This window comes from Microtus pennsylvanicus, chromosome 12, assembly GCF_037038515.1.
Source record: "Microtus pennsylvanicus isolate mMicPen1 chromosome 12, mMicPen1.hap1, whole genome shotgun sequence".
Taxonomy (NCBI): domain Eukaryota; kingdom Metazoa; phylum Chordata; class Mammalia; order Rodentia; family Cricetidae; genus Microtus; species Microtus pennsylvanicus.
The window spans coordinates 62,914,958-62,931,761 of NC_134590.1; the positions used below are offsets into that span (position 1 = coordinate 62,914,958).

The 16,804-nt window shown below is 53.5% G+C and overlaps 1 protein-coding gene across 1 annotated transcript; it reads left to right on the plus strand.

The window, feature by feature from the left end:
- Positions 1-1,378: 1,378 nt before the first annotated feature.
- Mxd4 (MAX dimerization protein 4) lies at positions 1,379-15,485 on the plus strand. Its single transcript, XM_075943937.1, has 6 exons — positions 1,379-1,602; positions 1,684-1,783; positions 4,886-4,915; positions 10,311-10,425; positions 11,543-11,705; positions 12,175-15,485. Exons 1-6 carry the CDS (start codon positions 1,383-1,385, stop codon positions 12,330-12,332), a joined length of 786 nt encoding a protein of 261 aa, XP_075800052.1. The 5' UTR covers positions 1,379-1,382; the 3' UTR covers positions 12,333-15,485.
- Positions 15,486-16,804: the final 1,319 nt, after the last annotated feature.

Genomic DNA, 16,804 nt, shown 5'->3' on the forward strand with positions numbered 1-16,804 from the left:
AGGGCTCCATCCCAGCACCTGTTACTCTTAATCCCGCCCTACAGGTCAGACATCTGTGGCTCACACCCAGGCAGGGAGGGAAATGGCTCTGGTTTCCACATTCCCAGATTGTTAACAGTCCTGAGTAACCAGTGTGGGAGCACCGATCCCCACGCTTCTATTCCAAGAGGACTCTGCAGGTTTCCTTATCTGCATATCGGGCATAGGGAGATCCACAAGGAAGTGAGTATCATGCATCCACCTTGGTCCCACAGTAAAGGGTAGCATTAGTAACTTTTGCTGTTGGCAACAGTAGCTTCCTTCTATTTTAGAGGAGGTTTTGTGCCACAGAACTGTCCAGCCTAGTGGTCTATCCTCAACCTTAAAAACCAGAGAGGACTAGAGAGGGGTGCGAGGAGTAGGTACAGAGGATGTTAGGCTGCCCATTCCCCGTGCATCTGTAGACCAACCAGAGGGGGCCGGGTCATTGGACTCAGGTCAGTCACACAGCCAGGAGCCTGCAGAAGAGCTCGCCTTCTTGTCTGACACCAGCAACTGGTTATTGGAACGGCCCTACCCTCAGACCAAGCACCACAAACAGACTACACTCCGGGATCCCCCTTGCTCGTGGCAGCAGTCAGGTGACCGTTCTTTCACTCCTGATGGCCACCGGAAAACTAACTGTTCCTTCCTACTCTGGGTTTGGCATTTTCTGAGAAGCTTTTAGATTCCAACCGTCTGCATCTCTGTTCCAAGTTTTAGCCTTCCCTGAAGCCACTATTCATGCAGGGGGCAGGTGTCATTTGCAGTCCTTTAGCAAGATCCCAGCTCCTGCTCCAATCAGGCCCCAAGCTGGGTCCTCCACCGAGACTGTGGTACAGCTGACCCCGAGCAACAGGTCGTTGCGCACGACGTGCATGGCATGACAAAGCGCTGGGGCGCGTGTCCGCAGCGCATCCTGCGGGGTGTCTCCCGAGACACGGTCCACGTCCTCCTGGCCCCAGCGTAGGCCGGGCAGCGGTCCCACCGCGCTGTGCTTCCTCTCGGCAACGCGTCCTGCCCCGGCGCCCTCATTGGCCCCGCGCCCCGTGGCCGGCCATTGGTCCGCGGCCGCAATTTACATAGACCTATCTGGCCCAATCGGTGTGCAATGCCTACTTAACATGCACGTCGGCCGCCAGTCAGCAAGCACCGGGGCCGGGCCACCACGTGCTGTTGCTAAGCTTGGGCTTCTAAATTGTTACTACTGGGGCCAGCCTATCCCAGCCAAGCTTCGCATCTGTCAACATTCTCAGCCCTGCCCGAGGCGTTCGGCCAGTCACCATTGGCCAAGGCTGGCATAGAACCCGCCCCCTAGGTCAGAGCTCCCACACCGATTGGTTGTGGCGACCGCCGCTCGCCTTATGTGTCAATTTGAGGGCCCGAGGCGGAGGGTGGCGGTCCAGCGCTGGAGTCCGCGAGTCGGACTGGTGTGCCGCCAGGCGCGGGGCGTGCGGCGAGCAGAGCCGGCAGGAGCGCGCCGGGCAGCTGCCGCCGCCGTCCCGTGCGCGGGCGGCAGGATGGAGCTGAATTCCCTGCTGCTGCTGTTGGAGGCGGCCGAGTACCTGGAGCGTAGGGACCGAGGTAGCCTGCACCCCTTTGTGCCAGGGTGGGCGGGCGGCGGGCGGGTGCAGGGGGCCGCTGACCGCACGGTCTGTCCCGCAGAGGCCGAGCACGGCTACGCCTCCGTGCTGCCCTTCGACGGCGACTTCGCCAGGAAGAAAACAAAGACGGCCAGCCTGGTGCGCAAGGCCCCAAACAACAGGTACCGCCCCCACCCCCCACCCCCGCGCGCTGTGCCCAGCCAGCTCGGGCCGGCCCCGCCCGACTGTCCCCGTCCTCTCCGCGTCCCCAGCGCAGTCCTGCGCGCACCCGGGCGGCCGGCCTGGAGGAGGTGCCGGCCCCGCCCGCGCGTCGCCATCTTCCCGCGGCCGCGCCTCCCGCCGCCGTAAACAGTGCCACGCGTACAGCGTCCGCGCTCGCCCAGAGTCGTTCTGGACTTTTCCAGACTGGAGAGGAGCTGTCAGTTGGTGTCGGCCGCTGTTCCCCACCTAGGGCCGAACTGGGGACTCCTCCCTCCCTTGCACTTCTGAAGCTGGCCTTGCTCTTAGGCCCAGCACCTTACCCCCTTCCCTGGATACCCACAGGTCCTGCACAGCTAACTGACAGGGAAACTCCTAACTACAAGTGCAGGGCTGGAGAAGAGCTGCAGGGAGCTATTTCTACCAAGAGTCCCAAGGCCCAGCTACTCCTCTCTTTGCCTTGGCCTAGTACTTGGAGGAAGCCCTGAAGTTGGGGTTTAGGCATGGCTAGGACTCCTAAGGGTTCCACCCTCCTGGCTGCAGTGGGGATCGTGGCACACCTGACAGTGTCTAGGGGTCAGCCTTGGCCCAGCCACTCCTGTGTGGTCAGTCTGGGAGCTTCCCTGGCAGGCTGGGGGCTTCAGGGGCCCCTGGCAGAGGGTGCGGCTCATTCCTGTGGCCTGCCTGTTCTTGGGAAACAGAGAGCCTGGCACAAGGACCCATTTTTGTGGTGTCCTAGGCCTGGCAAGTAATTGGTTGGATTTCCAGCTGCCTGAGTCCCAGCCCTTGGTCTTCTGCTTTGGGCAGTTGAGAGGGACATAAGTGTGTTGGAGGCCCTACTGCCCCAGGCTTCTACAGGGAGATGGTCCCTGATTCTGTCTGCCCAAACCCTAGGTCGGGAATTCAGGTGGCATGGAGTAACCACAGGTAATAGGACCTGTAGCAGAGACACTCAAATGCTTCTGCCATATACACACGTAAGCAATCTGACCTAGTCTTGTAAAAGAAGCCTTATTTGGGGGGCTGGAGAGATGGATCAGCAGTTAACCCAGCAGAGGACCTGGTCTCCATTTCCAGCGCCTACATGGAAACATACAACTGACTGTAACTCCAGTTCCAGGGTACCTGACACCCTCACACAGACACACATGCAGACAGAACATCAATGCAATGCACATAAATAAAAAATTTACTAAGAAGCCTTATTCTGAACTTCATTTTACAACAGAGGAAACCAAGGCATAGACAGATTGAGTTACTTACCTAGGACCCACTTAACCACCTCTGTCCCCTGTTACTGGATGTGTTCCTAGGCTTCCTCCTACTGCTGGGATGGAGACCTGGGTGCAAGGGGCAGGGGATACAGAGGGCATCCCTGACTTGGGTGCACTTCCCTAAAGCTTCCTTGGACAGAATGTACTCCCTCAAGGCCTAAAGCCCTAGGGGTGGCAGGCATAGCCCTTCCCTCCCCAGTCACTGCTCAGTTGAGAAGCTGGGATCCCAGGTGTGGAAAGGCATTTCTGAACCTGTAAGGCTTTCTGTGCCCTGGCACATTGAAAGGCAGGCTTGTGGATAGCCGGCCAGGACGAGAGGAGGGCAGGAGGGACGCACTAAGGTAAGGACAGAGCAGCTCAGTGATTGACATGTGGACTCTGTGTAGGTCGCTGATGGCCCCCAGTGACTCCATGGGAGGGGCCTAGAGCTAGCCTTTCAGGGTCTCATTCTTTGAGAAGGTGAACAGAGGGATCAGATCAAGGTGGTGCCCAGACAGCACCTGGCACAACCATGGCCTCTCCTCAGGCACAGGTGCTTCTAGAACCTGTGTGACAAGCTCCCCTACAGGATCTCTGAATGCAGGGAGAGTTCCAAGAAAGGCCATCCCCCATGCTGCTGAGGAGTGGCCTTCCAATCCAGGGTTGGGAACCAAGACAAGGGTCATCCTTTGGTCAGTAGGTAGGGGACTGCTCAACACCGAAGGCCCCTGCTGATCCAGCCTCCTACACAAAGTAGCAGTCGGGCTGCAGTGTGAACTGAAGGCCCAAGGCCAGTGAGCAGCTTCTGTGCAGCCTTCTTGGCTCTGGTTGGCTCAGGGGGGGATCCTGAGGTGCTGGTCCAGCCCCAGTGACTAACAAGTCTTTGAAGACCCTGGGAACTGCACAGTGGAGCCCAGGAATCAGCAGGAATTGAGGGAAGATGGGGACCTTGTACCCTAATGGTTTCAGTAGACAATGGGGCAGGCAGAGAATAAACACTTTTTGGTGAAAGATACTAGATCCAAGATCTGGAGCAGCAGCAGCAGAAGGAACAGGTGGGCAGTGGCCAGCAGAAACACAGGGAGGGACTTGGTCTGGGTGTGTCCTGAGCTTTCCACTCATTTGTGCAGCAGGCCCGGGACCTAGAAGCCCTTGTTGGCTTGTGGCATTCCCTTAGATTTTCAGTCTCTTGGAAGCCCGAGTAGCACCTGTGGTGTTCAGAAATCTGCTCTGATCTGGGTAAGGTTGGCCAGCGGGGCTCATCAAGCAGTCAGTCCCTGGAGTCTCCTGGACTCGGGGTAACATGTTCTGCCATAATGCAGCTCCTGAGAGAAGTGGGAATGGCCATCTTTTGTGTTCTGCCTTGTACCCACAGGCCCAGAAGCATCAGTTTCCTACAAATGCCCCTGTGAAGTGTCTTGGGTGTTCGTATCTGTGCGACAGAGTGGCCGTGGGAGGATCATCTTGTCTCCTGAGGGCCTGGCCTTTGTGACACATGCTCAGACTGCCACTGGTTCTCTGCATGGCTTGTGTTGCATATAAGGACACAGCTGGCCTGAGAGAAAGGGAAGCAGAGAAGGAAGGTGGCTGGGCACCTGTGAGCCCCAATTCTCACAGTTTAGCATGGGGTTATCCTAGCCTTTGGTAGGCAGCTGTGCACCTGCCCAAGCTCTCAGTATCCAGAGATATCCTGGACCTAGACCCTCCTAGTCACTGTGTGAGGGCTCCTGGCTCTCTACAAAGAGCCTCTGTTATTTGTGCCCTGGTTGTTAGGCCTTGAAGTGAGCCCTGTCTTTCTATCTCTCTAAACAGGTCTTCACACAACGAACTAGAAAAGCACAGGTAAGTGGCATCCCCATTCCCATGCGAGCTACTGGATGTGACTACCCCCAACCCCAACACTGAGGGGGTGCTTTCGCTGTCCTGGCCTGTCTGGGTTGCCAGGCTATGCTCTAGGCTCTGGAAAGATCAGTTATAGAGGGGTCTAGGATCTGTTTTCAGGCATTTTAGATTGGCAGGCAAGAGCTTGGCCCAGGCCCTGTACTTTGGCCTTTAGCCTGGGGTCAGAACTGGTGGGTACCAAAGACTCGAAGCTCAGCTCCTTGCACTGGTAGCACTCTGACTTTGCTCCCGGAATAGGACTTGAGTGTGATTCTGTGTGCCTAAGCCCCTTTGGTAACTGTTTCAGCTCTCAGTACAATGGCCTTTGTAGCGTATTCAGCCCTTCCCCTCACCTCTGTGCTCTTCGGGGCCTGCTTTCTAAGGAGGTGTCATGCTCTGCATGACTGGGAGAGCATCCAGAGGGCAGCAGGCCCAGGCACTCTCCCTGCACCCTGGCTCCAGTCAGCTCCTGGGATGGCTGGTGGCCCCTGAGGCTGCATGTCATTTGTGTCTTCCCTCTGTCAATGATGACATGGTGTGGCTGAGCCCTGGGAGGTGAGAGGCAAAGGGGATACTTGTGACTGCTAGCAGCAGCCCAAGAGGATGTAGAGGTATTTTAGGCCAGGCAGCCCATAAGCAGTAGCCCCGATGCAAGGACCAGGGATAGCCCCTGAGAGACACTAGGCAATAGCTCCATCCTGACCTCTGCACCTATCTATAGAATGGACCAGTTCTGTCTTGCCTTCTTGGTGTTTAGGGGGTGGGGTGTGTAACTCTGCATCCTAGATGAGCCCTCCTGGGTGCACTGGGAAGGTCTGGAACCCAGCCAGTTCTTTCCCTTCCCCCTCCCCCATGTCTGCGCCCAGTGCAGCGCCAACTTCCGCTCTCCCGGGATTCAGGACTCTGGTTGGGGCGGGTGGCTGGGCAGGGACAGAACACCATGTTCCCAGAGGAGATGCACTTCCTGCACTGGCTGTGTGTGGTTGGGGGGTTCCCAAGGGGCCAGGCCACAGAGATGGAAGCCAGCGTGAGGCAGACTTGGGGTTGCTCCTAGGTCAGAAGAGACCAGCCAGCCTTGTTCAGACCTAGGCACAGTATCCTGACCTATAGTGAGGGCTTCCCTGAAGCAGTGTTTGGGAGGATGGATAGGGAATGTCATTGAGGGAAGCATGGGTAGTAAGGGTATGGAACCCTCTAGGAAGGGTTGACCTCTGGCCTCTGTAGGCATCCATTGACCTTGGCCTTGATCTCTGCCATCTTCCTCAAGCCTATAGTTAGAATGGGTTTCATGGAGGCCCTTAATATAAGATGGGGTAAAAGTGATTTGGGCACCCTGGGTCTCTCTTCCACCAAGCTTAGGGTAGGGTCTGCCTACCTAGCTAATCAGGTCATAGATGTAAAGAGCTCTGAGTAGCCCACAGGCTTAGGGCTTGGGCCCTGGTAGGGATATCAGCCATGGCTTGCTGTAGTTGGCCTGAGATAGATGCCAGGTGTTCCTGGCTGCTGGCTGAAGGAAGGGCTTGTGTGTTGTCCCGAGGAAGGAAGGAAATACCTGGCTAGCTGCCCAGCAGGCCATAAGAGGCATACCCTGGACATGGCCTTCACTGGAAGTGTCCTTCAGAGAGACTCAGGTAGGCCTGTGGGACTTCCCCTTTTGGAGCTTTGAATAGTACTCAGCCAGCCGTAGGCCCACTACCCCTGTGGGTCAGTAGCTCTGTTAGAGTGGCCAAGTCTAGCACTTGCTGCTGACCTCAGGACCTGGCAACCTTCCTAGGCTCAGCTCTAGTCTTCGGTCTTAGCTAGTATTGGTGAGAGCCCTAGATGTTCTTCCTGACCCTTAGCACTTGAGTGTCCCAGTATGCTCAGAGCACAGGCAGGTATAAACCCTTAGGTAGGCCCCTAGCCCCTAAACTAGGCACAGAGATGGTTGTTGAGCCTTGACATGCTCTTGCATGGCAGCCAGCAAGTGCCTGATGCAGTCATGTCAGGAACACGCTTGTTAGCAACAACAGAAGATGGTGATACATAGAAGAGAGTAGGGTCCCCTTGTCCCACGCCACTGAATGTAGGAGAATTCCTCACTGCCATTTTTTTCTAGTAACCTGGCCTGGAATTTACCTCTGCTATGCAGTCAAGACTCTGACAAACGTGTGCTAGGGAGTCCTGACATAGAGCCAAGCCCCCCCCGCCCCACCCCGCCCCAGCCTTGGCCTTTGAGGAGTAGGGGTTTTCAGTGAGAAGTTAGGTGTGGCTATGAGAAGAGATGGGCCATTGCTGATACTAACGCAGGGATTCTAGGGGCAGTTCTGCCTCCTTTAGAAGCACAGGGGTTTAACAAGTTTGGGATGCTTAGAGATAACAATGAGGTGCTGAGTCTGCGCTACAGTGACTTTAGGGAGGATTTGGTGAGGTCCCAGAGCATCCTAGACTCTAGGACTGTGGTGCTCAGAATAGGTGGTGGGAGGACCTTCTGCACGTGTCCTCAACAACCATAGGCTTACACCAGGGTATGCACTCTTCTGGGTTTGGGTTGATTTATTACTTTTACATTGCTTGTGTATGATAAGGTGACTTTTATTCATCTCTCGAAGAAATACCTTTTTCTAAAGTATTATTCGTGAATTCCCTGTATCCCCCTCCCAGAGATCTTATCCTGATCGCTCAGAGCCCCTGAAATGATAAGGGGCCCTTGTTACCCACTATCCCTACCTGGATCCTTCACTCAATACCATGGAATGCTGCAGACCTGTGTCCATGTGCCCCTAGCCTCCCTGACTCCACTCCAGAGCCTGTAGAGACCCACAGCCATACTTCCCAGGTTCCCTCTGACCTGAGTGTTGTTGAGCTGAGTCTTCAGATGCCCAGGGATGGTTCTGTAGCACCCAAACTCTAGATGTAGAAGTACCGGTCAGTGATATGGGCCAAAGTCAATGGTCATTCTCCCACAGGAACTGTAGCAGGTCCCCATGTACTGTCCAAGTAAGTTCCAGCCACCTCCTTACATTCTAGTTGGTACAAAGGAGAAAATGAGCATCTGCTTGTTTGCGTTTTCATTTCCTGACTGCGCATGGGATGGAGTCTGTTTTCATGTTAGAGTTGCCCTTTGTTTTCTGCAACTTGCCTGTTTGTGTCCTTTGCTCATTGTTATATGAAGGCAGTACTCTTTATTTTTGATGTGTATGATCTCAAAATATCACTAATACTAACTGTTTTGTCTTTTATATGTATTGCAAATGCATTTCTACTGTTATTTGTCTTTCAGCTGTGTTTCTTTCTTGTACAAACATGTCTTTCTCTGATTGTAAAACTAAATGTGGGGTTTTTAAAACATAGAAAACCTGGAAAATACAGAAGAGCACAAAGCTAAAGAAATAAACGTTGCCAGCCGCATCCCTGGAGATGCCTGCTTCCCGTGCTTCATTGTGTTCTGTGGAGTCTCTGTGTGCGTCTGCTCTTTTTTTATTTTTTAAACAGAAGTGGGTCACTTGTCACATATGTGGTTCTGTATCCTAGTATTTTCACTCGACACTCATGAACTGGAAAGATAGATACACCAAAAGATGACAGTGTGGTCATCTCTGGGACAGGGGACTTAGGAATTCCTTGTTTCTTGTCAGATTGCACTTTCTATCAATTACCAAAAAGCCATTGCCACTGACATGATTAGATAATGGGTTGTGTGGATTGCTATTTGCTGTGTAACAAGTATACCTGGTGAGAAGGGTCCTTGGCTACTTCTCCTGTCAAATCCCAATGGTGGCTTCAGGACACCTTCTCCGCTCCTTAGCCCAGCTCTGTTTTCTAGTCCCTTCAGTTCCTAGGGTTGGATTCTCACTGTGCTGGAAGCAATGACGCTAAGATCTGGACTCTGGGCAGGTAACCATGTATGCAGTAGTATGGAGCCAGGAATCTGTCTATGTATGGTGAGATTGAAGATCCTCTAGCCTTGAGGCAGAGTCAGGGGCTTACACACAAGCACACCCGGCCTCCTAGCTAAGCCCACTCTAGTCCTGTATCTAAGAAGTTCTTCCAAAGGTCTAACTCCAGTTCACCAAAAGGACCTCTAGGCCTTAGGGTGCTTGGCCAGGATGCTAGACAGGAAAGTGCTTTGTTAGCAATGAGTACAGTTTTAAAGGCATAATGGCCATGGGTGAATTCCCCCTACCCCATGTATGACTGTTAACATCTCTCTATGGTCTCTTCCTGTATCCAACGGCTCCCTTCTCTGTCCAAGAGATGTCTGTTCCTGCATTCTGCCTTCCAAGGTCTCTTAGGATTGAGGGAGTCTGTGGGGATGACTGGGGAACAGATATGAAGAGTAGACTTTCAGCATGTGCCACTCTTTTTTTAATTGAAAATAGATTTTTTTACACAATATATTCTAACTATGGTTTCTCCTCCCGTTTCTTCCTAGATCTTCCCTACCTCCCCACCATCCAACTCCACACACACCTTCTCTCTCTCTCTCTCTCTCTCTCTCTCTCTCTAGAAAACAGACAATCAAATTAAAAAACAAGACAAAACACTGTTAAAGAGGAATATATGTGGGCACTGGCCATGTCAGGCCAGTTGGGCAGCAGGTTTCCACAATCCTAAATAATTTCTGTCCTTGACTTGAAGTTGCTCTTGTAAGAATGTGTCCAAAGCAAGCCATACTGACTTGGAAAGCACTTTGACTTCCAGTAGGCCCTGGCTAGCGCCATAACTGGGCATCTCTCAGACAGAACACTGGTTTCCTATAGCTACTGTCAGGTGGGATGTACAGATGCAGCAGCAGTCCCTGTTACCACGGTAATGTCAGAGATAGCCTGTGGAGTTGAACTTGGCTGCACTCACAGACCAGGCAGCAAAGCTCTCCAGCCTGTGAACAAGTACTGTGACTATGGTTCCAGCTTTGTGAGAAAAGAGATCCACAGAAATGGGTACAGGAACGGAAGTCTGGAATGGTGCAATTTCCAGTGAGACCACAAACCAGCAGAGAGAACTGGTCCTCGGCCTCCCTTGACCTTATCAACTCATGGTTTTACGAGGACAGGAGTGACTAGAGCACACTGTGCAGGGCAGAGTCTTAGGCCCATGGAACCACGAGGACACCATATCCACAGAGGTACCTGTGACAGGCTACTCCTGAGGGGATGTGTTATCCAGTCCAGGAGGGAATTCCTGGAGAAGAAGATAGATACTCGAGCCCCGAGGCAGAGTCTGGGGGAACTTCCAGGTCAAGAGGCAGGCCTGTAGTAATACTGGGGCCCATGGAGGGGCTTGGCTGGCCACTTCCCACCTTCTGCCAGCCACATCTGTCATAGTTCTGTGGGGTTTGCTGCCTAGCTTGATAGTCTGTCTCTGGCTCTTTCAGACGAGCTAAACTCAGGCTCTACCTGGAACAGCTCAAGCAGCTGGTACCCCTGGGCCCTGACAGCACACGCCACACCACTCTGAGCCTCCTGAAGCGTGCCAAGATGCACATCAAGGTAAGCATGCTGTGCCCTCTGCTCTCCAGCCACCCTGATGTCCCCCAAGCCATCCATTGGTTCAGAGGACCTGGAGGTGGGTGGTGGAGCCACCTAGCAGGTTCTTGTCAGGAATTTAGGGGGAGACCCAGCAGAAGCTGGTGGGTGGTGTGGAGGCTATATGCCTTGTGTTAGGTTCTGTTGAGTGGTGTTTGGCAGGGAGACAGTATGGTTGGCTGTACAGGTCAGGTCTCAGGCTGGTTCAGTGTTATAGATAATTCTCTGGAACACTGGATTGTGAAAGGGCAGTGGCTGGAAGGAGAGGTGGAGTTAGGAGAGGGGCAAAGTGCCATTGTATGCCTTCATGGTCAGACTGGGAGTAGACAACATCTCCAGGGAGTGGGAAGAGTGGTAGAGACTTGGGAGTTGGTGTGGGACTAGGATAAGGGGGATATACCTGACACAGTCTCCTAAGGCCTTCAGACTGACGGTTGCTTATTTAGTGTTCTTGGGACATTTGGGTCAACCAGGGTAGGTCTTTCCTGTCAAAAGGGCTCCTCTGCTTTATAGGTGTGGACTCACAGGTCAGGCGTCAGTAGCTTTGAAAGTTATGTCCAAGACCCTGGGGTTTTAACAGAACAGCAGTGTCTCAGGTGGGCCCCACACAGGAAGGTTTACAAAGGTAGGAAGGTGTGTGCCTTAGAGATACACAAGGCCTGCTTGCAGGCGTCCTCCGTACCACTTTCCCACTGCTCTTCCATGCTCAGATGCTGCAGATACCTAGTGAAAGCCCAATCTTGGGCAGGTGGAACTCTCATGAGTAGGGTTGGAGGGAGGGGCCTGCCAAAGTTTGGATGGCATTGTACCAGGTCTTGAGACCCATAAGTGTCTCCACTTCCTGGGGCTGGCCAGCAACACTGGGCATTCTACAGCTAGTTAACAGACCAAGAGTGAAAGGCCAGGCTGAGTAGTCACCTTGCTGGGGTGAGGAAGGACATATTAAGCCTTTGGGCATCTGTGGTTCTGTCTAGCAAGTCATTTTATTGGTAAGGATCGTGCCTGTAAAGCTTCTGTATTTATACCCAAGGGCAGTTATTCCATCTTGGCCATGGACTCACAGACCACCCTCTATCCCTAGAAACTGGAGGAGCAGGACCGCAGGGCACTAAGCATCAAGGAGCAGCTACAGCGGGAGCATCGCTTCCTCAAGCGACGCCTAGAGCAACTATCAGTGCAGAGTGTAGAGCGTGTGCGCACAGACAGCACTGGTTCTGCTGTGTCCACGGACGACTCAGAGCAAGGTGAGTGCCCAGGCATACAAGGTAGGAGCTCGGACAGCCCAACCCTGGCCTCTGGGTATGGGTATCACCAAAGTTCCAGGGGGACAAGGAAGCACCTAGGGAGAGAGTGATGTTGGTGGTGACAAGGTGCCCACACCACCTGAACTAACTGCTGGCAGACCTACAATCATTTCCCAGCCTTGCATGAAGAAGGGGTGGGAAGAAGACAATGAGGCACAGAGGTCATGACCTGACTATGTGAAGGGAGAAGATGGTCAGCATGCTGCAGAGTCTGGGTTCATAACCCAAGACTTTGGCTGGAGCCATCCTAGCATCTTCCACCTCAGGGTTCAGAGGACCTCCCTTATCTTTCCCCAACCCCAGCCTCCACTTCCATAAAAGGGAAACATGAGCTCTAACTTGGAAGGGAGCCCCAGTCTGGCTTCTTTGGAAGGGGCCACCCTGACCCATCCTCTCTCTGTTCTCTCAGAGGTAGATATAGAGGGCATGGAATTTGGCCCGGGGGAGCTGGACAGTGTTGGCAGCAGCAGTGATGCCGATGACCACTACAGCCTACAGAGCAGTGGCTGCAGCGACAGCAGCTATGGGCACCCTTGCAGGAGGCCTGGCTGCCCTGGCCTTTCGTAGGCTCCATGTCCTTTGCTTCTTGGCCCACCTGCCTGCCCACCTAGCCAAGTGTCTCAGCCTTCCTGCCTCCCTTAACTGAAGCCAGCCTCGTCATGAGCCTACTGCTGTGCCATTCTCGAAGCTCCAGCTGCTGCCTGGTCTGCCCGCCTCTGCCTGCCCACCCTTTGGTCAGGACTCAAACTGCCTGCCCCTTCCCGCAGGGCAAGAGCCCAAGCAGGGAAGTAGGGTGAGGCTCTCACATCTGAAGCCCAGCATAGTCGCCCACAATCTGTTCTCAGATTCCTAATCATTCCAGAAGTATTAAATGTCATTGCTGCAAATCTCGGTAGGATCCGTGTAGGGGCCTTAATGACCACCATGGGGAGCTTGAACCCCAGCATCGGATCCCAGGAGAGAGGAGTGAACTGAGAAGGAAGGAAAGGAAGAAAGAACAGAAGGCAGACGGGCGCAGCTGTCCATCCATTCATCTGTCCATCTACCTGTTGGTCCACACAGGCTCCTGAGGTGTGGACAGAGGGATTTGTGAAGGGCAGGGTTTGGGTGAGCATTTGGAGCAGGTGGGTGGGATCCTTTTCCTTGGTGTCAGGAGCCAGGGGGATGATGCTCTTGGGGGTCTGGCTGGACCACCTCATACCAACTTGGGTGGCTTATGCGCTATTAGGACCATCAGATGTATACACATACGCCTAGGCTCACACCCACAATCACATACACACAGACACATGGACATCAGAGAATGTATGTCCTGAGATAGTTGGCCTGAGGTCACTTGGAAATGATGGCCTCCAAGCCTGTGCTTGACTCTCACTCAGGCCCCTGCTCACCTGTGCCAGCCCAAACGTCTCTGTCTAGTTTGCACAGGAAATAGATAGGGCCTTTCTTCCTGGCAGGGGACTGGAATAAGCTGGGTGGCAAGCTGAAACCACTGGGTCCTCCAAACTTTCTCATCTCCCTTTCTTAAGAAAAGAAAAAAAAAATTTGACAGGGAGCTCCCAGAAGGGGCCTCACAAGTCCTGCCCAGGGCAGCCTCAGCTGGCAGAGGCTTTACCCAAAACACAAAACAGAAACATTTTTAAAAAGAGAAAAAAAGCTCTGAAGACTCGCCAAGGGACATGAGTGTGTGCCGCCTCTATTTCCTGTATGAGATTTTTGTACTCTATTTTCCTAGCCATTGTTGTGTCCTTGTTTGCTGAGGGGTGGGAGCGACCCAGCGTCTCAGGGACCCATCCTCTGTCATATTGTCATAGTGTGCCTTGTGTCCCCTGTTTCATCCCACCCACTGCCACCAGCATGTTCCTGTGGCTTATGGGATGCACCAGGTCTACTGGCAGGTGCCCCCTCACTGCTTTCCCACAGCGGCAGCCTCCTGGGAGGAACATAGGTGTGCCTGTGTGGCTCCTGTGGCTGAGTTTTGTATCCTGCAGGGCCATGACCTGGCCTCCAGTGGTGCCTCCCTGGTAACTGGCAGGGTGGCTGTGCCTGAAAGTTTGGGGACAGCAGGCCTGCTGGCCTGGGGCCTTTTCTCTGGCCTTGGCAAGGACCTGGAGCGTCAGCCATGGGCAGCTGACAAACACAGTTCTTCTGGAGGTAGTGCAGACCTGGCTAGGAGGCTCCCGTTGGCCTTTCAGTGCTAGAAGTGCTCTAAGGGACACCACATAGCAATATTTGGGTCGTGGCCATGTGCTGGCCCACAGCGGTGCCTGCCACCTCCTCTGGTGCATTCGTAAACAATTTCCAAACTGTGGGGAAAATTCCTTGTTTATCTTCAGTCATGCCAGCGAGCATCCTAGGGTGGGTGGCCTACTGATAGGCAGAATGGAGTTCCTGGAAACAGCTCTGGTATAGAGCCTGCCCCAGGGGTAGTCAAGACGACAGGTGGAGAGCAGGCCTGGGTAGGAATCCATGGACTAGAAGGATAGCCAACATCTTAGTAAGCTGGTTCCCTGATGGGTACTCACGATGACATGTGGGCAGCAGGCCTGGGTAGGGTCCATGGACTAGAAGGATAGCCCACATCCACATCTTAGTAAGCTGGTCCTGTCGACATTTCCAGCCCACTGGGCATCAGTGTCTACCCAAGCATGTCTCCTGGGCACTTGTTTTGAGCACACCCACCCTTAGCACAGAACAGAGCAGAGCTATGTTTAAAGCTCTTGATTCAGGGCTCCTGATGTGCCATGAATTCTTATATCATCAACTCCCTTCTCCGTCTCCAGCACCTTAGAGTCTGCTTCCACCCTTGCCAGCAGAGTCCACTCCTGGTGACCAGACTGGCCCCCTTGGCTGAATTTTATGGCAGCTCAGCCCTTTGCCTTTTCAGGCTATGGTTCCTATGTAGCCTGGGAGTTGGCCTTCTCAGTCACCCAGGGGTGCTAGCCAGCTGCCCCTCCTACTAGCAGACATGTGAGGGGTGGTCCATAGGCATGGGGGCTGGTGCTAAGAGTTATATATCCATTACTCCTCCTGCTCTCTACCGTTTGCACAGTATGGCCACTGCTAGTGGTCATAGGATTCAGCCAAGGCTATTGTGTGTCTGCAGAAAGAAATCTGGACCAAAATAGCTGCTGCTCATGTCCTCCACCTGCACCTGACTATGCGAGCCATGTGGTGCTCTATAACAGAGTCTGGACCTCCAGGCTCAGGCTTGGGTCCCCTTACTGGGAGGTGGTCCAGATGTATCAGACCAACCATCCTGTTGCAGGCCCAGCTGGTCTAGCAGGAGAGGAGACAGAGGTTATGTCTCTTTATAGGCCCTAGGCCTGCCTCTGCAGTCCTGTCCTGCAGGTGCTTGAGCCTGCCTTCCTAGGCAGAGGGAGTTGTGCACCAAACTGTGGCTGGACAACCCCTACCCTTCTGTGTGCCCAAGCCTTTCCTGCCTCTGTTGGGTCAGTTAGCCTACCACCTCTTGTGTCTGCACAGAGGGTCTTGACCCCAGGCCAGCAAGCAAGTTAGCTCAGGCCTCTAAACTAGGGCACTAGGGCAGGTTCCGTGCCAGAGTATGTGACTACACAGGGGGCCTGGTGCCAGTGCAGTGGGTGAGTTATGAGACCTGAGCTGCGAAGTGGAATGGGACCCCCATCCCAGCTGTCTAACAGATGGGGCTGTGCTGTGTCATTCTGTCATTGTAATATAAATACAGATTTTTATACCTCATCTTCTGGTTTCTAGTTCTTTCTGTCTCCTTGCTTTTCTTCTTTCCCTCCAGCTTCAGCTAGAGGGCCTGACTCACTGGAGCTTGGCTTATCCTGGCCTTTGGGAACCAGCTTTCACATCTGCTGTTTCCTGGCCAGATCCATAAGTCCACCAGCCTCTCCGTGAAGACCTGGGTAGAAGGACCACACACCCTACTCTGCCAGGTGTTCTTGTTGCTGGTCTTGTAGTTTTACCCTTTTGTGGACTAGGACACTGTGGGTCCAAAGACAGCTCAATCCTTATGGGTGCTATGCTGATGAGGTGCCCTCTGCAGGGAAGTTGTTGGGTCTCCCTCCGGCTACACCTTCAAGGACCAATCCCTGGGCCCATCCCACTATCCTCACAGTGACTCGGGCATAGCTTCTGCCCTCAGTCCCTACTGTGCTGAGGTGGAAGTGTGGCCAGCTGTGCTCGGTGCTAGCATGCAGACTTGGGCTTCTGAACTGCCCTCACAGAAGCAGCTGGAAGGTTGTTAGAACACACAGGATGGGGAAACAGGACAATGTCCCTGACATTCCACCTCCTATAGGGAGGCTTCAGCCCATTCGCAGGAATCCTGGCCCTTGTCTTTGGGGACTCAGCTGTCCTCCCTCCTTCAAGGATTTGCCACCTTGAACACCATAGAGGGAATGGATCAGGATTTCCAGAGAGCAAGATGTCACCACACCGAACCCTCTGTAGAACACATTGCGGATGGCCTAGTGGTACCTTCTAGAAAGTTTTAGGGTGGAACCATGAATCTTGGGGAGGTATCAGTCCTCCCAGCAGGCAACAATGGGCTCTGGATTCTTGAATATGTGCACCCTGCCTTCTCTTGGGAAGGAGTGGGACTGGGCAGCCTTTGAGGCAGTTGAAGGTTACTCAGAAAAGGTGTTTTCTCATGTGAACACAATTGGGACACCAGAATTGGTACAATTTGGATGTTTATGTCGATATGGACATTTAAATCCCAAACACTGTGATTTTGAGCCTACCCCACTACCACTTTCTATTGGGGACAGGGGGCGCCAGGGTCTGTGCTAAATACTTAGCATGATTAGCACCTGCTATGATTAGCACCTGCTATTGTCGTGCTGGGTCAGTCTCACAGGAAATGAAGGCTCCTTCCATAGCTTTCTGGCATACCCAGTCCCAGCAGACACCTCACCAGGACCATCCCTATATATCTTCATGCTTGCCCCCATGTGAGACCCCTGCATGAATCTGAACACTTGCCCACTTTCCTTCTTGGCAGTCAGAGTGACTCCAAGATGGCCCTGCTGTTCTTCCCTCCCTTAATC

Excerpts from the sequence above, each read along its gene's own strand:
- Mxd4 (XM_075943937.1), top strand. The coding sequence starts at position 1,383 with ATGTGTCAATTTGAGGGCCCGAGGCGGAGGGTGGCGGTCCAGCGCTGG. Across the intron at positions 1,603-1,683 it reads CCTGGAGCGTAGGGACCGAG|AGGCCGAGCACGGCTACGCC; the intron begins GTAGCCTGCACC and ends TCTGTCCCGCAG. Across the intron at positions 11,706-12,174 it reads CACGGACGACTCAGAGCAAG|AGGTAGATATAGAGGGCATG; the intron begins GTGAGTGCCCAG and ends CTGTTCTCTCAG.